The sequence below is a fragment of the Choloepus didactylus genome, chromosome X, assembly GCF_015220235.1.
Source record: "Choloepus didactylus isolate mChoDid1 chromosome X, mChoDid1.pri, whole genome shotgun sequence".
NCBI classification, from domain to species: Eukaryota; Metazoa; Chordata; class Mammalia; order Pilosa; family Megalonychidae; genus Choloepus; species Choloepus didactylus.
The window spans coordinates 74,914,380-74,937,695 of NC_051334.1; the positions used below are offsets into that span (position 1 = coordinate 74,914,380).

The following is a 23,316-nucleotide window of genomic DNA, read 5'->3' on the forward strand; positions in this document are numbered from 1 at the left end:
AGCGGGCGATGGACAGGATGACACGGGCCAGAGGAAGCCTCAAACAAGACTCCTCTCTGGTTTTGTTTTTTAGGCCACAAGGTCTGTCTACCCACAGGAAACTGAGCAAGGGTTTTTAACCTCGGGGTTCACGGACACGTAGGGGGATACAGGAATGAGCTTCAGAGGGTCTAAGAATCTCCCGGGATGGCATACAAAAGTATGTCCATATGCGCATTTTGGGGGGAAGAAAGTCCACAGCTTTCATCAGCATATTAAAGGACTTGAGAATCAAAAGAAGTTAAGAACCTCAGTGCTAGACGTTGAAGGGTTAAAGCCAGTCTTTCATGGTTTAATAGGTGCTTTCTTATGCATATGTAGTTTCTAATCTTCACAACAGGTCTTCGAAGGAGGTATTAGTACACCCGCTTGTCAGATGTGGAGACCAAGAAGCGAAGAAGTGGTTGGTAAAAGGCCGAGTTCCGAATCAATTCACACATTATTGAGCACCTGTTCTTAGGCCAAGAACTGAGCTAGCGCTGGGGACCCCATTCCAGTCAGAGTTCAGCACGACGGCTGCCCCCTGCTTTGCCCAGCCGCGGTACTTGGCTCACAAAGGTTTCATAGATACTCGCTGAGTGAAGTCGATTTTCTGGCGTGGAGCTCCGCCTCACGCCGGGCCAGGACCCGCCCCCTCTGCAGTCGGTATTGTCCGATGGTTCCCGGCGTCCCTCGGCTTCACTCGGCAGTTTCCGGCAATGATCGAGAGTTTCTAACGTGCCCCCTTGCTGTTTCGGCCGCTGTCCGCCCAACCGCCGCCCCCCTTCTCGGCTCCCTCTTCCCTCTTACCCCCCACCTCAGCCTGGCCCTGCTGGCGCCTCTGGCGCTACGGGCTGGGCAAGATGGCGGCCTTCGGGATCTTGAGCTACGAACACCGGCCTTTGAAGCGGCCGCGGCTGGGGCCTCCCGATGTGTACCCTCAAGATCCCAAACAGAAAGAGGTACGTTCGAAAATCGGGGCTCTTGAGGGAACAGGGGCAAGTGATCAGCACGGGGGAGGGGCGGGGGTAGGCATTGCCGGTTTGCGAAATGAGAGGAAAGGAGTGGGGGGCGGGGCGGTTAGGTGAGAGCGAAAGTCCCGAAAGGGTTGGAAGAGTAAAGTGGGCTGGTGTCGGAGAGTAGAATTTGGGGGTGGGATGAGGGGCTCCTGATTGTGAATAGGGAATGACGTAGGGCGCTCCTCCTACACACACACACACACACACACAAACACACACACACTCACACACACCTCAGAAAGTTGTCTGCCGAGGTTGCTTGGTGAGGTACTGCAAGTCGCTGAGGAAGAGTGATGTTGAGGAAGCTCTGAATGGTTGGGAACCTTAGAGACTGTGGGAGTGAGGGTGGGCTCCAAATGAATATAGGGCCTACCCTTAAATAACCATCTGTTCTGCTCAGAATCCCCCTCCTAGCTTTTTTTCCTTGTTCCCTTCCTTTCTCCTGCCCTCCTCTCCTGCTGCTCTACCCCCCACCCTCACCACTACCCCCAGGAAAAAAAAAAGGTTAAAATGTCGTTTTCTTGCCTCAGGATGAACTGACAGCCTTGAATGTAAAACAAGGTTTCAATAACCAGCCTGCTGTGTCTGGGGATGAACATGGCAGTGCCAAGAACGTCAACTTCAATCCTGCCAAGGTGAGGCAACCCTGCCAGGCTAAAGGAAAAGGCTGGAAGAATCTGAGAAGGAGTAAAGGCCCCGGGTTGGGAAGACCTAAAGGGACAACCTAAATGGCTGAGTTCTTTTCCTTCCTAATCTAATATACCACATTGGCGTTTGCCCATCAAAGGCACGACCACCTATCTGCCCCTTCTGCCCACCCTGAGGTGTAGTTTTCTTCCCTCAGATCAGTTCCAACTTCAGCAGCATTATCGCAGAGAAATTACGTTGTAACACCCTCCCTGACACTGGTCGCCGGAAGCCCCAAGTGAACCAGAAGGACAACTTCTGGCTGGTGACCGCACGATCCCAGAGTGCCATTAACACTTGGTTCACTGATCTGGCTGGCACCAAGCCACTCACACAACTAGCCAAAAAGGTGAGGTACTGTTTCCTGTTCTTCAGGCTAAGGGAGGAAGTGTGGGTACCCCCCTCCCATTCCCAGATTAAGTTACACGGGTGCCCACTCATGGGGTTAATAGAGGCCTCATTATTTTTAATGTCCATCCAGGTCCCCATTTTCAGTAAGAAGGAAGAAGTGTTTGGATACTTAGCCAAGTACACAGTGCCTGTGATGCGGGCCGCCTGGCTCATTAAGATGACCTGTGCCTACTATGCAGCAATCACTGAGACCAAGGTTAAGAAGAGACATGTCATTGATCCCTTCATGGGTGAGTAACTCCTAATACCAGATGTACCCCTGATCCCTTCAGGGAGTGATAGACCCCTGGAATTATTCTCCTTCTTAATCTAGAACCCTGGTTTCTGCTTGTATCTTGCACTCATTCAATTACTAGCCATCGAGTATTCTGAGTCTCTACTATGTGCACATACTGAGCTGTAAAGATGACCAGTGCATGATTCCTGCCCTTAAGAGGCTTATAATCGAGGAGGGATGCTAAGGCACATGTAGAAATAACAAAATTAAATGGGGAAAGTGGTCACTGTCAAAAAGAGGAGGCAGAAGGTACTTTGAGATGTCAGTGAACAGAAAGATTACTTTCTTTGGGGGATACCTGGGAAGGCTTTAGAAGGTGGCATGTAACTTTAGCCTAAGGATTTAGAAGTATGGTGAGTGGGGGTGGGGTAGGGGAGAGAAGATAGCCAAGCAGAGGGACAGTGTGAAATAGCCCTGGTTTCATCTTTCCTCTAGAATGGACTCAGATCATCACCAAATACCTGTGGGAGCAGCTACAGAAGATGGCCGAGTACTACCGGCCAGGGCCTGCAGGAAGTGGGGGCTGCAGTTCCACTATTGGGCCCTTGCCCCATGATGTGGAGGTGGCAATCCGGCAGTGGGACTACAACGAGAAGCTGGCCATGTTCATGTTTCAGGTAGAGAGTAGGGCATGTAGTGCAGGGGGCACTGGATTGAGCCTGGTCTTGCTCTCTGCCAGTATAGAATAGAATCTGCCTGCCACCTGCCCCTGTTGTGGTTCCCTTCATCCTTTCAGTTACTTTATCTGCTTCATCACCAGTAGTCCTTAGGCTGAATTAATATTCTTCCCACCCCTGGGACCTATAGGATGGAATGCTGGACAGACATGAGTTCCTGACCTGGGTACTTGAGTGTTTTGAGAAAATCCGTCCCGGAGAGGATGAATTGCTTAAACTGCTGCTGCCGCTACTGCTTCGGGTAAGACCCTTAGGATTTGGGGGTAGAGGGGAATTTGAGGAAGACCAAAACTTTAGAGCAGTGGCCCTTGGAGAGAACTGGGGGTTCTGATCGTCATGTCTTCACAGTACTCTGGGGAGTTTGTTCAGTCTGCCTACCTCTCCCGCCGCCTTGCCTACTTCTGTACCCGGAGATTGGCCCTGCAACTGGATGGCGTGAGCAGCCACTCATCTCATGTTATATCTGCTCAGTCAACAAGCACATTGCCCACCACTCCCGCTCCTCAGCCTCCAACAAGCAGCACACCCTCTACACCCTTTAGTGACCTGCTTATGTGCCCTCAGCACCGGCCCCTGGTTTTTGGCCTCAGCTGTATCCTACAGGTAAGTACTAGGTGGCCCCAAGGAAACATTGAGAGGGACTATGAGAAGAGTTGGGCACCCATCCTGGAGAATGGGGGTGATTCTAAATTGGCGGTGGGAGTAGGAACTGAGTACTTGCCTGGAGATTGTTGCTTCTCGCTAAGGGGTGTTTTGGGGGTTGGGGCAACCCCTTTTGGGGGTTTTCGCCATCTTTTCCCTTCCGGGGCTAAAGAGTAGGCCCAAAGCCTTTTCAGAAAGCGAGCGAAGGGAGGGGCTCAGGGATGGACTGATGCCTGCCCCAGGGACTCAGTCAGAATAACTTTTTGGATTCAGAAGCTAAGAGTTGGGTCTTAACAGTGGGATGCTGGAGAGGTGGCCATGGTAACTGAACTTGACTTTGCTGTTTTTGTCTGGCAGACTATTCTCCTGTGTTGTCCTAGTGCTCTGGTTTGGCACTATTCACTGACTGATAGCCGAATTAAGACTGGCTCACCACTTGACCACCTCCCTATTGCCCCCTCCAACCTGCCCATGCCTGAGGGCAACAGTGCTTTCACTCAGCAGGTGAGTCTGACCAATAGCCTGGTACTCCCAGGTTGGGATATGAGGCCAAATTACTCTTTCAGAAATAGTGATTTGGAGTCTGCAACTTTTATTTTAGCCTGGGGCCTTGACCTTTTATATGCCTCAGTACATCCTTAAAGCCTTCCTTCTTGATGTTGCAGGTCCGTGCAAAGTTGCGGGAGATTGAGCAGCAGATCAGGGAGCGGGGACAAGCAGTTGAGGTTCGCTGGTCTTTTGATAAGTGCCAGGAAGCCACTGCAGGTGGGTGCCAGTGGACAGATAGTAGGAAGGGTATTTGAGAAAATGATAGGGGTGGTAAAGACATGTAGCTAGACCTGAAAATAAGAAGACATCAGGTCTCCAGTAAGTCCCCTTTACCACTTTTCCTCCTTAGGGTTCACCATTGGACGGGTGCTCCATACTCTGGAAGTGCTAGACAGCCATAGTTTTGAACGTTCTGACTTCAGCAACTCTCTTGACTCCCTTTGTAACCGAATTTTTGGATTGGGGCCCAGCAAGGATGGACATGAGGTAAGTAAGAAGGAAATAGAAGGAGCAGAAACATCACAAGAGCAACAATGGGGTGTGCAGGAAAGGCATGGTGAAACATGGAAACTGGGGGATGTCCGAAGAGATGACCTTCCTGGGCCCGGGATGTTTTAAGATGAGGTTTGTCAAAGAAATGTGCACTCAGTTCTTTGTCCCCAACCCTACCTTTTTCATCATCCCTTTCTTCCTCTGGTCCCCAGATCTCCTCAGATGATGACGCAGTGGTGTCATTACTATGTGAATGGGCTGTCAGCTGCAAGCGTTCTGGTCGGCATCGTGCAATGGTGGTAGCCAAGCTCCTGGAAAAGAGACAAGCAGAGATTGAGGCTGAGGTTAGGGGAGTCAGAGATAAGAGAATGAGACTGGCCAGCGGGAAGGAATCTAACTGGGGTTGGAGTCAGAGAAAGTGAGGTGGCAGTGAGATCAAAGTTGAAGGTGTGAGAATAAAGAAGTGGTAGAGAACTTAAAGGGAAAGTTAAGGATATTAGGCAGAAGTAAAGAGAGAGTAGTTGGGAGATGGTAGAGAAAATGAAGGTCAGAGGCAGGGGTGGAAGTTAAAAGCTTGGGGTGGAGGCAAAATAGGTGGTAGTTCAAGAGTTCTGCATTGAGGAGCAAAGGAACAGCAGGGTAAAAATTGATCCTACAATTTGTTCTCTCTCCTTGTAGCGTTGTGGAGAATCAGAAGCAGCAGATGAGAAGGGTTCCATTGCCTCTGGCTCCCTATCTGCTCCTAGTGCTCCCATTTTCCAGGATGTCCTCCTGCAATTTCTGGACACACAGGCTCCCATGCTGAGTATGGACCCCTGCCACCCTCTAGTTACTTTGGCCTAGACTCAGTTACCTGTCACTGTCATCCGAAAGTGTCATTAAGGGCTTTCTGCTGAATATTTCTGCCCTGGGCTTCATACAGAGTGACTTGTAGATGTAATTCTAGTCCCTGATCATCTTGCAGTTGAACAGAGCAGAACAATCAAGAGAAGAATAAAACCAAGAACACGTGATTAAAGTTTTTTCATCATATAAATGGCAGCCAAGTTAGGTTCCTTTTTGAGATGGTGTATGGGGCAGCGGGTTCCCTGACAGTTTTTGTGATTTTTGTGTTTTTTTGGGTAGTTCCTATTACTGCCTGCCTCAGGTACTCTAGGAGCTCCGTGCCTTAGGTGTGTCCCTCCTCCCTCTTTCTGCCCATGTCTTTTGGGCTCTCCTAACTCATCTTCCCTCTCTCCCTCTCTCCAGCGGACCCCCGAAGTGAGAGCCAGCGGGTGGAATTCTTTAACTTGGTATTGCTATTCTGTGAACTGATCCGACATGATGTTTTCTCCCACAACATGTATACTTGCACCCTCATCTCCCGAGGGGACCTTGCCTTTGGAGCCCCTGGTCCCCGGCCTCCCTCTCCCTTCGATGACCCTGCCGATGACCCAGAGCGCAAGGAGGCTGAGGGTAGCAGCAGTAGCAAGCTTGAGGTGAGTGTGCTTTTCCTTGCCCTTCTGACATTCCCATCTTCATGGCCTCCAGGGGCCTCTGAGATGTGCCTTTGCCTGATGACAACAGCAGTAGTTGCTCAGCACTTGGTAGTTTCCAAAGCACCCTCACATCAGTTAAATTTTCCTTCCATCTTCACATCCCTGTGAGGTCCTCTTATCCCCTTTTTAAAGGTGAAGGAAACCGAGGCCCCTACTGGTTAAAGCGAACGGGCAAGGCTCAAATCCAGATCCTGTACTTTTCCCAGTGTGGTCTCCTTTCTCTGATTGCCCTGCCAAGTTTCTGGATGGTGGGGCCAGAGCAACTTCCCTTCTGTTCTATGTCCTTAGGATCCAGGGCTCTCAGAATCTATGGACATTGACCCCAGTTCCAGTGTACTCTTTGAGGACATGGAGAAGCCTGATTTCTCAGTAAGTTTGATCCCAAGTGGAGAAGAATCTAGCTCCTTAGAGCCTCCCGTTTTGCCTCTTTGTGGAATTTCTCTATGCCCCCTCAGCCCCTTTTCTTCTTCTAAAATGTTCTGCCCTTTTGCCTCTCTCTTAGTTGTTCTCCCCTACTATGCCCTGTGAGGGGAAGGGCAGCCCATCCCCTGAGAAACCCGATGTTGAGAAGGAGGTGAAGCCCCCGCCCAAGGAGAAGATAGAAGGGACCCTGGGGGTTCTTTATGACCAGCCACGACATGTGCAGTATGCCACACACTTTCCCATCCCCCAGGTATTATTCCCCGACACACCTTGTGACAATAGGTCTCGAGCATAGACTTCTGGCCAAGGAAAACGCTGAGGGTTGGAGCTGTTCCGGAGGGTGTGGGTTCGTTGGGAAGGTGGTTGAGCACTGGGATGCCAAGGGGAATGGAGCATGCTTCAGAGGAGGGATGGAAATCCCTGCTGGAGTCTGATGGTGCTGCTGGGATGCAGGAGGAGTCATGCAGCCATGAGTGCAACCAGCGGTTGGTCGTACTGTTTGGGGTGGGGAAGCAGCGAGACGATGCCCGCCATGCTATCAAGAAAATTACCAAGGATATCCTGAAGGTTCTGAACCGCAAGGGGACAGCAGAAACTGGTAGGTTTGAGGCTCCTTAGACAGTTCTCCCCCAAAGAGCTACCCTAGTCAGTCTCCCCTTCCCCAGTGTAGGGAACTGCCCAGTCATATCCCAATGTCCTGTCTCTTGGAGTCTCCTGAGAGCTCTAGTCCTTTTGAAACTTCCCCCCTCATTCCCCCCCTCTGCAGACCAGCTTGCTCCTATTGTGCCTCTGAATCCTGGAGACCTGACATTCTTAGGTACCTCACAGTAAGCCCCATACTGCCCTCCCTCCCTCTCCCTTCCCGCCCTCAACCTAGCACCTCCCTGTACGTATTCCTCTAAGGTCCACATAGTCTGTGGTCCTCTAGACCTTTGCTTCACTGTCCCCTCCCTTCCGTCCCTCCCCCATCCCTTCCTTGACCCTCCCTTCCCTCCTTTCCTCTTCCTTCCCTCCCTCCCTTCCTTCCTCCCTTCCTTCCCTTCTCCCTTCCTCCCTCCCGCCCATAGCCTTCTCTCCATAACCCCTCCCTACCCCCAGTCAACTAGTTATCTTCCCTGTTCTGACTGACTCCTTTCAACTGTCCCTTCAGGTGGGGAGGATGGGCAGAAGCGGCGGCGCAGTCGGCCTGAAGCCTTCCCCACTGCTGAAGATATCTTTGCTAAGTTCCAGCACCTTTCCCATTATGACCAACACCAGGTCACGGCTCAGGTGTGGGCCAAAGTCCGGTCCCCTTCCCACATTCTGGCCTCCTGTCCTGTTTTTCCTTCCCCCCTTATTTTTATCCCCCCCTAGGCAGGCTAAGCCTCCTGGTTTCATCCCCTCCACCATCATCCTTTCCTGCTTTCCCTGGTTCTTCCCATCTCTCTCCACTCCGGTCTCACTCCCACTGCCCTTATCAGGTCTCCCGGAATGTTCTGGAGCAGATCACGAGCTTTGCCCTTGGCATGTCATACCACTTGCCTCTGGTGCAGCATGTGCAGTTCATCTTCGACCTCATGGAATATTCACTCAGCATCAGTGGCCTCATCGACTTTGCCATTCAGGTGGGGAAGTTGGGGGAGATAGGGGTGGAGGACTGTGTAGGGTCTCTCTTTCTCTCTATAGGTGTAGTCATAGGACAGAGATAGATGTTCAAGACAGTGTCTGAGGCTGTTTGGAGGGGCAGAAAGACTAAGTACAGGGGGAGTGGAACATGAGATAAGACTGCAGGAATAGAGACTGAAGTGCTCCCTGGGGAGGCCCAAGAGCCCAAGTAGTACGTTGGTCACAGACCATCCTCCCGCTGTGGAGTTAACTGTATCGTGGGAGACTTAAGTTATATGGTTGATGTGGCTTCCATCATTAAAAGAATAAGGGACAGTGGGCACATGGCATCAAGGACCCTTCTATAGATGGAGGTGGCTCCAGCAGGAAGGGGGTTATACTGTGAGGGACCTCTTCTCACTCCTCACCCCTCTCCCCACTCGCTCTGTTAGCTGCTGAATGAACTGAGTGTAGTTGAGGCTGAACTGCTTCTCAAGTCCTCGGATCTGGTGGGCAGCTACACCACCAGCCTGTGCCTGTGCATTGTTGCTGTCCTGCGGCACTACCATGCCTGCCTCATCCTCAACCAGGACCAGATGGCACAGGTCTTTGAGGGGTAAGCAGGGCTTCCAAATAACCTCAAAAATGCACAGGGCTCTGGTGAATGCAGGTGGTAGTGGTCTGGGCAGGACATGTGGGGCCTCAGCATGGGGAAGGAATAGTATCATCAAGGAACCTTTGTGTCCTGGCCCCTGTTCACCGTCTACGGAGCCCTCCTAACCGAAATCCCGCTTTACGGCAGGCTGTGTGGTGTCGTGAAGCATGGGATGAACCGGTCCGATGGCTCTTCTGCAGAACGCTGTATCCTTGCTTATCTCTATGATTTGTACACCTCCTGTAGCCATTTAAAGAGCAAATTTGGGGAGCTCTTCAGGTAAGAGAGGTGGGAGGTAAGGGGTAGAGAGTGGGACCAGTCCCATCTCCTTCCCATTACCACCCAACTCAGGAGGAGAGCACAGCCCGGGACCCTGCTGTCTTTCTGGGGTCTTTTATGGACTGTGTCCTCTACCTATGCTTGGCTTCTGTTCTCACATCGTTGAGAATGGGTCTTCTTCCTCGCCAGCCTTGCCTCTAGCCCATCTCTGCGGGGCCCCCATCCATTCCTCCTGGTCTCCAGAGGCCCCCATTCCTTATTCTCGCTTAGCTCCTTTCCTGCCCATTCTGCCTTGTCCTAGCTCCCTTTTTCTTGTCCCCTGCTTTCTCCTTTTGTTTCTCTTCCCTCCTTTCCCAACCATCCCCCTACCTCACCAGACCTTCTTCAACACTGCTCTCTCCTTTCCCCCCATCCCCACAGTGACTTTTGCTCAAAGGTGAAGAACACCATCTACTGCAATGTGGAGCCATCCGAATCAAATATGCGCTGGGCACCTGAGTTTATGATTGACACTCTGGAGAACCCTGCAGCCCACACCTTCACCTACACAGGGCTAGGCAAGAGTCTTAGCGAGAACCCCGCCAACCGCTACAGCTTCGTCTGCAATGCCCTCATGCACGTCTGCGTGGGGCACCACGACCCTGACAGGTATGGGGGCATCCTGAATGAGGACTGGGCCCCATGTTCCCGCCTCATACTGGTGGTGGGGGCAGGGGACGGCAGGGGAGGGTGGTGCGGGAGGGAGAGATAAGCGAGAGGTACTATGGCCTTGGTTATGACAGGCATGGAGATGAAAAGGGAATGAGTCTGAGGTGGTATGGAACAAAGTTAAGCAGGAATCCCTGATCCCCTGAGGGTGTTTGTTCTTCTCCCTAGGGTGAATGACATCGCCATTCTGTGTGCAGAGCTGACCGGCTATTGCAAGTCACTAAGTGCAGAATGGCTAGGAGTTCTTAAGGCCCTGTGCTGCTCCTCAAACAATGGCACTTGTGGGTTCAACGATCTCCTCTGCAATGTGGATGTGAGACTTGGGGTCATGCTGGGGCATGGGGCAATTACCAGGGCAGAAGTCTGATCACAGTAATCAAGGTGGTTAGAGAGACCGTTTTGTTGAGCAGAGGTGCCCAGCTTTGAGTGGGCTCACTCTCTCAACTGTGAGGCATGATGTCTGTCTTCTTTTTTTTTCCAGGTCAGTGATCTGTCTTTTCATGACTCCCTGGCTACTTTTGTTGCCATCCTCATTGCTCGGCAGTGTTTGCTCCTAGAAGATCTGATTCGCTGTGCCGCCATCCCTTCGCTCCTTAATGCAGGTGAACTACTAATCCATAACCCCCCCCCCAGAATTTCTGGACCCCTAATTTCAATACACAATTCTATGGCTGTGCTCTCAGTATTCAGTGGGGGAGACCACTGTGACTCCCGAAGGCCAGTCCTTTAGCACCCCAGGCTGGAAGGGGGCCTATTTTCTAACCCTTGATTTGCAACCCCAGTCTTTCAGTTGTTGACCCTTACACTGCCTAACAGTTCTCTGCTCTACCTCTGTTCTAGTATTACCTTGTTCTTTGCACCTTACCTCTTCTTTCCTCTTATCCCCTGACCCACAACCCCACACCCAGTTCTGCTTCATCCTTTCCAGATCTGCCCTGTCTTCCTTTCAGCTTGTAGCGAACAGGACTCCGAGCCGGGAGCCCGGCTTACCTGCCGCATCCTCCTCCACCTTTTCAAGACACCACAACTCAACCCTTGCCAGACTGATGGAAGTAAGTGACCACAAGCCAAGTCAGCCAGCAGTAGAAAGTGTGGCTATGCCACCGCCACCGTTTCTACTTTTGCTTCCCCTGACTTCAGCTCCCTCCCCAGACAAGCCTACTGTGGGAATCCGCTCCTCCTGTGACCGCCACCTGCTGGCTGCCTCCCAGAACCGCATCGTGGATGGAGCTGTGTTTGCTGTTCTCAAGGCTGTGTTTGTACTTGGTACGGGGGTAAGAAGGCAGTGGTGCCAGAAGTGTGTATAGGGTAGAGTGTCAGCTAAACTACAAAGGACAGTCTTTCTCTCTCCTGCAAGTGGTCTCTCTGACCTTTGGGGAGGAGAGGAGGGAAGAAAGTATATTTCTGTCCCATAGAACAGGATTTGGGGAGTTTCTGCTTCTGTGGGTCTGGGGTTGGTCCCCACACGGTGTTCTGATCTCACTCTGCCCTCCCTATCTCCCACCCGGCAACCAAAGGGGATGCAGAACTGAAGGGTTCCGGCTTCACTGTGACAGGAGGAACAGAAGAACTTCCAGAGGAGGAGGGAGGAGGTGGCAGTGGCGGTCGGAGGCAGGGTGGCCGCAACATCTCTGTGGAGACGGCCAGTCTGGACGTCTATGCCAAGTACGTGCTGCGCAGCATCTGCCAACAGGTCAGTCTCACCTTCCCCCCACACCTCCCAAATGCCTCCGTGTAACCTATTCCTGTTTCCAGCCCGCAATCACGCGGCCTCTCTACCTTACCTTGCGTCCCTCACCGACCCCCAACCCACCTCCCTTATTCCCAACCCCCTCACCGGTTGCCCCCCAGTCCCCTGATTATCAGCTTCCTCAGGAATGGGTAGGAGAACGTTGCCTTAAGTCGTTGTGTGAGGACAGCAACGACCTACAGGACCCGGTGTTGAGTAGTGCGCAGGCCCAGCGCCTCATGCAGCTTATCTGCTACCCACATCGGCTGCTGGACAACGAGGATGGGGAAAACCCCCAGCGTCAGCGCATCAAGCGTATTCTCCAGGTATGCCAAGGGGACTGAGGATAAGAGCGATGGGGATCTTGGAGGAAGCAATGGCGCCTGAGCCTGGGAGAAACAATAGGAACCTTGAGAGGAAAAGAGGGGAGAAAGAAGTTTTCAGGAAGCTAAACCGGGAGGTAGGAGAAAGAAAAATGGTCCACAGTAAATTAAATCTGGTCTAGATTCTAGAGTAGACTATTGTGTGAGGGCACAGATCTCTGGAGTGAAGGTAGCTCACCAGTGGCAGGCATAGTATCTGAGAGACATGGTCTTTTGGCCTTGTATGTTTGGCATTTTGGCCGTGATGCAGAAACCAAACGGTCATGGCTATAATTTGTGCCATGCACTGTGCTGGGCACTTTGCACACATTTTTCTCCTTTAGTCTTGACGATCCTGCAAGGTAGGTGTGAGCATCCCTGTTTAACGATGAGGAAACTGAGGCTTGGAGAGGTGAGGTAACTTGCCCAAGGTCACATGGCCCTGAAGATTAGAGTCATTGTGTGAAGTCAGGTCTGCATTTGCCCTTTCCACTTTGCCACGCTGCTGCAGAGACTGAGATGACTGGAGGGTGGAAAAATAAAGCCTCCACAGAGGACAAACTGAAAGGAAGGAGGTCTCTTTGGCCCAGAGGAGATAATGCTGAAGGGAGATTAGCTAACAGTAGCCTTCAGGTCTGTGAAAGACTTTGAGAGATTGTGAGTGGCTGGTCTAAAGAGAGGCAGGCCCCAACTTTAACATCAAAGATTTAGGTTAAATGTTAAGCAGGAGTGGGGAAGGAAAAAAACATTAAGCAGAACTTCCTGATGCTGAGGATGTGAGGCTCTGGAACAGTAAACTCCTGAATTGTTTGGCAAATAGGAGAAATTTTCAACCATTTCGGATAATTTAAATGTAGTCTTTCTTAAAGATGGGGACTTAGAGGTCCCTTTCATACCTCCAGGAGTCTGTGATTTAAGGTTGTGAGATCCTGAGTTGGCCTCAGGGTGACACGATGATAACTAGCTGGGGGCGGGGCTTCTGTCACAGAACTTGGACCAGTGGACCATGCGCCAGTCTTCCTTGGAGCTGCAGCTTATGATTAAGCAAACCCCTAACAACGTGAGTAGTGTCTGGGCCCTCTGTTTCCCACGCCCACTTCCAGCTCCATGTGTTTGGGCAGTGGGCCACCATAGAAGAATCTAGGTCCTACCCTTGAGCTCTTGAACTGAGAGAGATAAGAGGGGACGGGATGGGAAGATGGCACATGTGTGGAGTCAGTGATAAGGGAAATAGTTTGGGAGTGTTCAGGCTCTGAGGTGTGGGGAAGGTTGGAGGTGTTGGTGGTGGAGGCCATTTCTGTGGCCAAAAAATGTCAGGAGATCTGTAAAGCAGGAGACTGTGGGGGAGTGGAGAAATATAGAGGTGCTGGAGGATACTACTCAGAACAGAGTCGTGTCCCTCCCCTGCCATCAACCTCCACAGATGCCTTCCTTCACCCTCATCTCCCATCTTTCCCACCATCTGTTTTCCTTCACCCTCAGCTAGCTACTTAGCTCTCCTGTGCCTTTCATCCTCCCCAGGAGATGAACTCCCTCTTAGAGAACATTGCCAAGGCCACAATTGAGGTTTTCCAGCAGTCTGCCGAGACAGGGTCATCTTCCGGAAGCACTGCAAGCAACATGCCCAGCAGCAGCAAGACCAAGCCTGTGCTCAGGTCGAGTAGAAGCGTGTTAGGACCTGCTCCCCTTAATGAGTTTCTGTTCGGATAGCACGAATTATTTCATCCACATGGAGGGTCCAGGCATGTCCATCAGGGAGAGGAGAGGATGGACTGTTCCAACCTGGCCTGGCTCCCCGTGACCCGGTATGCTCCATCTGTCTTGCAGCTCTCTAGAGCGCTCTGGTGTGTGGCTGGTGGCCCCCCTCATTGCTAAACTGCCCACCTCAGTGCAGGGGCATGTGTTGAAGGCTGCCGGGGAGGAACTGGAGAAAGGTCAGCACCTGGGATCTTCTTCCCGCAAAGAACGTGATCGACAGAAGCAGAAGAGGTAAAGGGGCTAGGGACCAGTTTGGGGGGGGTGCGGGGAGGAGAGGAGGTGGGCCCAGGAAAGAATGAAATGAGGGACAAGGATAGAAATCATAGAAAAGTAGAAAATCAGGATAAGAGTAGGTATAGCTGAGCAAGAAGACAGATCTTAGGGGAGTACAGTCTGGAGCTTGGAAGAATGAACTTGGAAGCTGGCAAGTCTCTGTATGCCTCACCCCCAAACCATGGTCCCCTCCTTTTCTCTCTCTCTCTCCTTTTCTCCTTCTCTGGTCTCTAGCATGTCCCTACTGAGCCAGCAACCCTTCTTATCCCTGGTGCTGACTTGTCTGAAAGGGCAGGACGAGCAACGCGAGGGACTCCTCACCTCCCTCTACAGCCAGGTGCATCAGGTACAGGTCTCAGGGCCATAGAGGTGGGCAGGAGGGCAGAGAAGGCTACACCTAAGAGACCACCAGCTACTCTGGACCTTCAGTGCTCTCTGATGGACCCATCGAGGGCATTGGGATGGAAATGAGCTGTATTTTTTTTGCTTGTTTCTCTCCCAGATTGTGAATAATTGGCGAGATGACCAGTACTTAGACGACTGCAAACCAAAGCAGCTAATGCATGAGGCACTCAAACTGCGGCTTAACCTGGTGAGAGGGGCAGCCGAAGAGAAGATGGAGCAGGGCAGGGCTAGAAATATAGAGTAAAAAAGCCCCAGGCTGGGAGGGGGCCAGGGATGAGAGGATGGAGACCACAGGTTTTTCTGGGTCTTCAAGTGTTAACCCAGTTCTCTTAGAGGATGCAGGGCATGAATGGGGTTAGGGACACTAGCTCGCTAGCCCTGACCTGTTGGATCAGGGCCCAACAGGTTGCATACCCCGGATCCTGGCAGGGACTCTGCCTCAGTATCCCAGGTTCTCTGCTGGGACTAGAAACCCTAGCATTCTGAACTATTGAATGGAATCCTGGAACTCATCTAGTTCAACCCCCATCATTTTGTAAGTGAGGAAACTGAGGCCTTGAGATGTCCAGAATGAAGGCAATAGCCCGAGATCGGGTAGGGAATCAGAGATGCAATGGGACATGACCTCGGGCATCCCAGCCTGGCTTCGGAGCTTTCCTTACATGCTGGATTTTACTCCCTGAGCCATCTGACTGAGTTTCTGTGGTCCTGGCAGGTGGGGGGCATGTTTGACACAGTGCAGCGCAGCACCCAGCAGACCACAGAGTGGGCCGTGCTTCTCCTGGAGATCATCATCAGTGGCACCGTTGACATGCAGTCCAACAAGTAAAGCGTCCCCAATCCCCCCACCTTGATTCCATTTTGTATCCAAGAACATCTCCCCAACCCCCCACGCCAGGTGCCTGAACCACAGAGATTGGCGTGGGTGACAGCTGTGGACCCCATGGTCCTGGGCATGCAGTTACCTTGGTACCTTTGGGATGACTCAGCACTGCCTCCTGCCCATTTCCCACCCTGATGCCATTTTCTCTCTTCACCTCTTTCTTTGGTTTCCTCTCTGGCTTTCTGTTGCAGTGAGCTCTTCACTACTGTATTGGACATGCTGAGTGTGCTCATCAATGGGACATTGGCCGCGGACATGTCTAGCATCTCTCAGGGCAGCATGGAGGAAAACAAACGTGCCTACATGAACCTGGTGAAGAAGCTGCGGGTGAGCAGAGGAGGCAGGGGCAAGGTCCCCGGGGGGTGGGGGGGGACTGGAATCAGCTCCATCTCCCCTGACCTTGTGTCTGCTTTCCAGCCTCAGAGACTTCATTCTGGTCTGAACCCTCTACCCTTGCCTTCTGCGTCCTTTTTCCTTTGTTATTCACACAGCGCAGATTTACAGGATGTCCTCTTTCGTTTTTTTTTTTTCTTTATCAGAGAAGTTGTGGGTTTACAAAACAATCATGCATAAAATACAGGATTCCCATATACCACCCCAATTATTTTTTTGTTTGTTTTTTTGTTTTTGTTTTTGTTTTTAATTCAGTTTTATTGAAATATATTCACATTCCATACAATCATCCATGGTATACAATCAACTCTTCACAGTATGATCATATAGTTATGCATTCATCACCACAATCTATTTCTGAACATTTTCCTTACATCAGAAAGAATCAGAATCAGAATAAAAGTAAAGAACACCCAAACCATCCCCCCCATCCCACCCTATTTGTCATTTAGTTTTTATCCCCATTTTTCTACTCATCCATCCATACACTAGATAAAGGGAGTGTGATCCACAAGGTTTTCCAATCACACTGTCACCCCTTGTAATCTACATTATTATATAATCGTCTTCAGGAGTCCAGACCCCTGGGTTGGAGTTTGGTAGTTTCAGGTATTTACTTCTAGCTATTCCAATACATTAAAACCTAAGAGGTGTTATCTATATAGTGCATAAGAATGTCTACCAGAGTGACCTCTCGACTCCATTTGAAATCTCTCAGCCACTGAAACTATTTCATCTCATTTTGCATCCCCCTTTTGGTCAGGAAGATATTCTCAATCCCACGATGCCGGGTCCAGATTCATCCCCGGGAGTCATATCCTGCATTGCCAGGGAGATTTACACCCCGGGAGTCAACCACCCCGATTATTAACACCTTGCATTGTTGTGGAACCTTTGTTACAATTGATGAGAGCACATTTTTATAGTTGTACTATTAACTATAGTCTGCGGTTGAACTTAGGGTTCATTGTTTGTACAGAGGGTCTTCTTTATGCCAGGTTCTGGGCTATCTCCTTGATATTTCCTGTCCGTCTTCTTCTGTGTCCTTGAACTCTTGCCCCATCTTCTTGTGCCTGCAGAAAGAGTTGGGGGAGCGCCAGTCGGACAGTCTGGAAAAGGTTCGCCAGCTGCTGCCACTGCCCAAGCAGACACGAGATGTCATCACATGTGAGCCACAGGGCTCCCTCATTGACACCAAGGGCAATAAGATTGCCGGCTTCGATTCCATCTTCAAGAAGGAGGCATGTTTCGTTGTCCCCCGTCCCCCCACCCTCACCCTGCCTCTTTTTCCCTTGGGGCAAGAGCCTTCCTTGCACTGACCACTTACAACATGCTCATCAGGCTAGGGTGCCTGAGGGCTCCGCTGCTGAAAACTATCTCTGAGGTTTTGAGCTAATAATCACTTAACTTTCCTTACCCTCTTTGGGAGGCTCACCCTCTTTCCTAGGGCTCACCCTTCACCCTTACCCACCTCTCATTATCCCCACCCACCTTTTAACATACCGCCCATTTCTCAGCACCCCGCCCTCCTCCTCCTCTTTCCTTGGCCCTACCTGCCTCCTGTCTTACCCCACCCCTGCCTGTGCCCCACTCTCCTGGCTGGCTAACTGACAGCCATCTCTCTCTTATCCCTGCATTCCCCACTCCACCCCCACTCATCTTTGAAATTCTGCACGGTTTTCTCTTTTGCCCCCTTTTTGTCAGTCGCAGTGTTTGTTTAGTAACAATGAATCGCTGTGTAAAGGTAGAGAGTGAGGAGAAAAGAAGATGCAGATTTTTAAAATGTAAACTTCAACCCATTCAAACATATATTCTCCTCTTTTTTCCTGGCCCATCTGTCTCTTTCTCTCTTTCTGAACGTCTCTGCCTCTCTTTGCTCACTCTCTCGGCCTGACTTTCTCTTTGCCTTTTCCTTGCCGTTTTCCACCTGTCTGTTTCTGTTTTTCTCTCTTGGCCTGTCTTTCTCTCTCTCTCTGTCTGCATCTGACTTTCTCTGCCTGTATTTAGTTTCTCTCTGCCTTTTTTTCTCTGTCTCTCTCTGATGTCCTCTTTCTATCTCTGTCCTACTCTGAATGTTTTTCTCTGCCTACCCATCTCTTTTTCCCAGCTTCTCTCTCTCTCTCTCTCTCTCTCTCTCTCTCTCTCTCTCTCTCTCTCTCTCTCTCTCTCTCTCTTCCCCTCTGCTTCTTCTCCTGGTTCTGCCTCTCCCTTGGCTCTGCCACTCCATCGCTCCTTCTCTCCAGCTCCATCTTTCCTCTTCATCACTCTTCCCCCCACACACCCATCTCTCGCTCCCCTTTTAACTCTCTTCCCGCTGTGAGGGGGTGTGTATGTGTCTGTGTGGGTGTGCCTGTTATCAGTCTCTTTCTTCCTTGCCCCATCTCCCCCTGAATCTACCTATGACCTTTTCTTTCTTTTATTGCCCACAGTTATTTTACCCTCTCCTACAAGTTTTCAGGGTCTCCCTTCTGTTTCCAAGTCTCAGCAGCTCACTGTTTCTCATTTTCTGGAGCAGGGCCTACAGGTTTCCACCAAACAAAAGATCTCTCCCTGGGATCTTTTTGAGGGGTTAAAGCCATCAGCACCGCTCTCTTGGGGCTGGTTTGGAACCGTCCGGGTCGACCGGCGAGTGGCCCGAGGAGAGGAGCAGCAGCGGTTGCTGCTCTACCACACACACCTGAGGCCCCGGCCCCGTGCCTATTACCTGGAGCCGCTGCCACTGCCGCCTGAAGATGAGGAGCCTCCTGCTCCCACCCTCCTCGAGCCTGAGAAAAAGGCTCCAGAGCCCCCCAAAACTGACAAACCTGGGGCTGCTCCACCAAGTACTGAGGAACGCAAGAAGAAGGCCACCAAGGGCAAGAAGCGCAACCAGCCAACCACCAAGACAGAAGTTAGTATGTCGTCCCCCCCACCCCGTTAGGGTCTTTGCACAGCCCTTCCTCTCTCTGCGTGATTCTTCCCAGTTTCTGATTTGTGGAAGGGGATGGGGGAGGGGTGTGGGGAAGGGGCAACATTAGAATTCTAAGAAAAATTAACCATGTATATCCAGCTCCTCTTCCCCACCTCCTACCCCAGCTCACCCTACTCCCGTTCAGCCACAACCCACTCACCTTCCTCCCCTACCTGTTTCACAGGACTATGGAATGGGCCCGAGCCGGAGTGGCCCCTATGGGGTGACAGTGCCTACAGACCTCTTACACCACCCGAACTCTGGCTCCATATCCCATCTTAGCTACAGGCAGGGATCCATAGGCCTGTACACCCAAAACCAGCCACTGCCTGCAGGTGAGTGCCAGCCACTAGGAACAACAGAGTTTCCGGAACATTCCTCCCACCCAAGGGATAATGCCACTCCCCTGGCAGGGAGCTGTGGATGAATAGGACACTGAGCAAGGGGCAGGGGGATAAGGAGCCTAGAGAGGTCAGTCTGCTCTCCTTTCCAGGTGGCCCTCGTGTGGACCCATACCGCCCTGTGCGGTTACCAATGCAGAAGTTGCCAGCCCGACCCACTTACCCTGGAGTGCTGCCCACCACCATGACTGGTGTCATGGGACTAGATCCCTCCTCTTACAAGACTTCTGTGTACCGACAGCAACAACCTGCAGTGCCCCAAGGACAGCGCCTTCGCCAACAGCTCCAGGCAAAGATAGTGAGAGGGGCAGTAGGGAGGGCTGTCAGGGAGAGGGGCTTTTCAGGGCCACGGGACTGAGGAAACCCTTGAGTTCTTCACAAAGACATGCAGGGGTGCGGAGGAGATAACAGGAAATGCGACAGAAGAAAGCATTTCTTGAGTTTGAGTTTTTTTCTCCTCTTCCCCTTTAGCAGAGCCAGGGAATGTTGGGACAGTCATCTGTCCACCAAATGACGCCCAGCTCTTCCTATGGTTTGCAGACCTCCCAGGTAAGGGCACAGGATCATGAGCATCGGAGAGAGTGAGGCAAGCTAATCTCAGCACTCTCAGCCCTGACTGCCCTCTCTCATCCTTCCCCCCCCAGGGCTACACTCCTTACGTGTCTCATGTGGGATTACAGCAACACGCAGGCCCTGCAGGCACCATGGTGCCCCCCAGCTACTCCAGCCAGCCTTATCAGAGCACCCACCCTTCTACCACTCCTACTCTTGTAGATCCTACTCGCCACTTACAGCAGCGGCCCAGTGGCTATGTGCACCAGCAGGCCCCAACTTATGGACATGGGCTGACCTCCACTCAAAGGTACCCAAAGCAGTGGCAGACTAGGAAGAGACCGGGGTATGAGGGGATATTCGACTTGGGGAAGTCTGTGCCTGGGGGTGATGAGACTAGTCACAACTTTTAGAGACATCAAGAACGCTGACCCAGCCACATGTCCTATGGCCACAAAAGGCTTGGAGCTGGAAGGGACCCTAGAGACCAGTAGTCTCCCACTAACTTCCCCACCGGTTCCTTGAGGCCCAGAGAGGGGAAATCATTCATACGACTAGGGTAAGAAAAGCTCTGGATTTCATAGATGCACCATACAATAAGGAGTCATAAAGCCTGTGTTGGAATAGTTTAACATGGGCATGGACTGACAGACAAATGAATCCTCCCACCATGATTGATAATAGCCAAGGCTTAGTTAACACACTGTAATCATTTTAGGCTCTGCAGCGTAGGGTTTACAACACTGGAGTGTGAGCCAGAGAAAAAGTCTTCCACTTGCACATGCTGATTAACTACATGCTGTGTGTGGCCAACACTATGCTGGGACTGGGTGGGGTGGGGGGAAAGCTATGCAAAAGTAAAATGCATGATCCCTCCCTCACTGCAGAGTTGGGGAGTTGAGACTTACACAGAGCATTGCGAGAATCACACGAGGAAGTATATAAGCAAGTGTGTGGTTGTATGCTGTGATGTGCAATAGGAATTCCAAACAAGTGTGGTACAATATTAATGTGGGCCTAGGTCATGGGGGGAAGTGTCATGAAGGAGGTCAGACTTGACCTGGCCTGTGAAGGATAGCTATGGTTTGGATTTATGAAGAGGAGGAAGAGGGAGGGCATTCCAGGTAGAGGACATTGTGTGAACAAAGACATGAGGACCACAATGTATACGGTGGCTGGGAGGACAGGAGGGAGATGAGCTTGGAAGGAGCATAAAATTTGTGCCAGGGAAGTAGTAGGGTGTGGGATAGGTATGGGCAGGTTGACAGAGAGCCTTGAATGCTCAGCTGCCGAACTGAAACCTGAACCCACAAAAGGTTCTTTTGATCAACTTGATGAGTTGGAAAGGTGACTGTTGAAAGAGTGGAGAGGATACATAGTGGAAGGTGGGAGAAGACTTGAGACAGGGAGCCCCGCTACTGGACTGATGCAGCAACGCTACACACTGGGAGAAAGCCTGAAATGTTACTGGGGATCAACAACAATAAAAAAAAAAAAAAAACTCAGAGTGTTTCTAGAATGCCTATTACATGCTAAGACTGTTTTTCATTTTCATAAGAGAAAAATTGCTAGAACACAATCAGGGAAACTTCTTAGCCATTATGGTCTGCAACACTAAAATAGGGTCTTGTCTTTTGTCCCTTAATGCCCCAATCTAGAAGCCTATCAGCACCTGAACGGGCTCCTCTGGTTGGTGACAAGAGGAATGGATGAAATGACATGTAAAGTTTTTTGCAGGTCAGGGACCCAGGGTTTAGGAGTCGCCACCCCCACCCCTACCCCTACCCCCACCCCCGCCCCATACCTTGACCTCTGGACCTCTCATCTTTGTAGGTTTTCACACCAGACGCTGCAGCAGGCACCCATGATGGGTACCATGGCTCCCCTGAGTGCCCAGGGAGTCCAAGCGGGCGTCCGATCAACTGCCATCCTACCCGAGCAGCAGCAGCAGCAGCAGCAACAGCAGCAGCAGCAGCAGCAGCAGCAACAGCAGCAGCAGCAGCAGCAGCAGCAGTACCATATCCGGCAGCAGCAGCAGCAGCAGATCCTGCGGGTAAGGCACTGGAATTTCATCCAGGGGCCTGAGGAAGAGGAGAAGCCCAAGTTCTGCCCAGGCTGTTAATCAAGACCAAACGAGGCAGTGTACCTAGAGCACCCAATAGAGTGGCCTGGCATCAAGTGGGTGCTTAATAAAAGATAACTCCCTACCTTCCTTCCCATTTCCATTTTCCAGGGATCAGAGTGGGCGGGGGTGGGGGATTGTCTGCAGCTGCCTGAGAAGGGAAGGCAGTGGACCCAGAGTTCCCTCCCTACTTCTTCATTCCCTTTCCCCATCCCTCCAACACTGGCTTTCAGCTCCCTTGCTCTCCTTCAAAAGTATCTCATGTTCTCCTTGCAGCAGCAGCAGCAGCAACAGCAGCAGCAGCAGCAACAACAGCAGCAGCAGCAGCAACAGCAGCAGCAGCAGCAACAGCAGCAGCAGCAGCAGCAGCAGCAGCAACACCAGCAGCAGCAGCAGCAGGCGGCTCCTCCCCAACCCCAACCCCAGTCCCAGCCCCAGGTAGCTGCTGGACTACAGCCCCAGGCTCAGGGAGAGCTGCCCAGGTTGGGCACGCAGCCAGTGAACCAGGCTGGGGCCAGAGTGGAATGGGGCAGAGGTGGGAGGCAAGGCATGAAACTCTTTAAAAAAAAAAAAGGGTTAGGAGATGAGGTTGGAGAAAGAGGTGAAAGGTCAGAGGTCGGTCCTCCACTTCCCGTTTCCATTTTCCCACCTCAGTTCCAGCGCCAGGGACTTCAGCAGACCCAGCAGCAGCAACAGACAGCAGCTTTGGTCCGGCAACTCCAACAACAGCTCTCCAGTAAGCCTGCCTTCCTTCTCAAGGAAGGCCCCATGGAATAAAGGAGGGGGTGGGGTAGGCAAAAGTTGCCAAGATGATTGCTTCAGGCCCAGCTTGGGGTATGGGGGGGAGCATTACATTACTTTCCCTTGGTACATGAATCGAATAGCTTTCCTCATGCATTACCCACACCTCTTCTTGGGCTCCCACCCCTGATAATCTCTGGTTTTTTGCAGATACCCAGCCACAGCCCAGTACCAACATATTTGGACGCTACTGAGCCTCCTGGAGGAACTGCTTGTGCACTGGATGTGGCCCCACCCTTTCCTCTTAATTCCCAATCCCCTTCCCGGGCTTGCACGGGTAGTGGTTGGGGCCCTTCCCTCAGGCTCCATTTTTAATGAGTTTTTAGTATTTTTGTTAATGTGAGGCATTGAGCTGTTGGGTTTTGTATATTATTTATATAGAGACCCTAGAGCTGTTGCACCCAATACACAGAGCTTCTTTGCAAAGGGATTGTGTGAGTTCTGCATGTCTGGGAAGGGCAGGGTGTTGGGAGAGTGCTGGGGGTCCGGCCGACAAGACAGAGCCTTCATTCAAGATCATGTCTTCTGTTGACCTTCCACCCCCTAAATTTCTTAATTTGAATTGGATTGCTCCCCTTCCCTTCTTCACCGTGGCAACATATTAAGGTATGGGCCCTTTGGTTTCTTAAGAACTGCAGCTTCCCTTCTCAGCAAAATGTTGCAGCTTCTTTACAGCTTGTCTCCATGGGGGCTATACTCCTGGGTTTGGGGCGGGGGGCTGTTAGACC

At 51.5% G+C, this 23,316-nt stretch overlaps 1 protein-coding gene across 3 annotated transcripts; it reads left to right on the forward strand.

Moving 5' to 3' along the window:
• Nucleotides 1-686: 686 nt before the first annotated feature.
• MED12 (mediator complex subunit 12) lies at nucleotides 687-23,018 on the forward strand. Of its 3 annotated transcripts, none has more exons than XM_037821462.1 (45): nucleotides 688-980; nucleotides 1,568-1,672; nucleotides 1,882-2,073; nucleotides 2,206-2,365; nucleotides 2,848-3,029; nucleotides 3,220-3,330; nucleotides 3,438-3,692; nucleotides 4,089-4,235; nucleotides 4,397-4,496; nucleotides 4,630-4,766; nucleotides 4,985-5,116; nucleotides 5,451-5,577; nucleotides 6,021-6,250; nucleotides 6,599-6,679; nucleotides 6,813-6,983; nucleotides 7,187-7,331; nucleotides 7,500-7,550; nucleotides 7,884-8,002; nucleotides 8,194-8,337; nucleotides 8,770-8,933; nucleotides 9,120-9,251; nucleotides 9,672-9,899; nucleotides 10,128-10,272; nucleotides 10,441-10,561; nucleotides 10,910-11,011; nucleotides 11,112-11,225; nucleotides 11,477-11,652; nucleotides 11,835-12,014; nucleotides 13,039-13,110; nucleotides 13,572-13,705; nucleotides 13,878-14,039; nucleotides 14,316-14,427; nucleotides 14,584-14,673; nucleotides 15,202-15,311; nucleotides 15,561-15,696; nucleotides 16,842-17,003; nucleotides 18,278-18,652; nucleotides 18,897-19,047; nucleotides 19,206-19,411; nucleotides 19,585-19,662; nucleotides 19,758-19,975; nucleotides 21,499-21,718; nucleotides 22,064-22,225; nucleotides 22,442-22,523; nucleotides 22,739-23,018. In XM_037821462.1, the coding sequence occupies exons 1-45, from the start codon at nucleotides 882-884 to the stop codon at nucleotides 22,780-22,782; spliced, it is 6,564 nt and encodes a 2,187-aa protein (XP_037677390.1). In that variant the 5' UTR covers nucleotides 688-881; the 3' UTR covers nucleotides 22,783-23,018. The 3 variants fall into 3 exon arrangements, with proteins under 3 accessions (XP_037677391.1, XP_037677390.1, XP_037677392.1); XM_037821464.1 differs by having other exon boundaries at nucleotides 19,206-19,402; nucleotides 22,085-22,225; XM_037821463.1 differs by lacking the exons at nucleotides 22,064-22,225; nucleotides 22,442-22,523; nucleotides 22,739-23,018 and adding an exon at nucleotides 21,324-21,402 and having other exon boundaries at nucleotides 687-980; nucleotides 11,100-11,225; nucleotides 21,499-21,635.
• Nucleotides 23,019-23,316: the final 298 nt, after the last annotated feature.

Bases quoted from the DNA above. Each gene is read 5' to 3' on its own strand.
- MED12 (XM_037821462.1), top strand. From the start codon at position 882: ATGGCGGCCTTCGGGATCTTGAGCTACGAACACCGGCCTTTGAAGCGG. The intron at 6,984-7,186 runs GTATTATTCCCC...GCTGGGATGCAG, and splicing joins CACACTTTCCCATCCCCCAG to GAGGAGTCATGCAGCCATGA. The intron at 19,976-21,498 runs GTACCCAAAGCA...TCATCTTTGTAG, and splicing joins GGGCTGACCTCCACTCAAAG to GTTTTCACACCAGACGCTGC.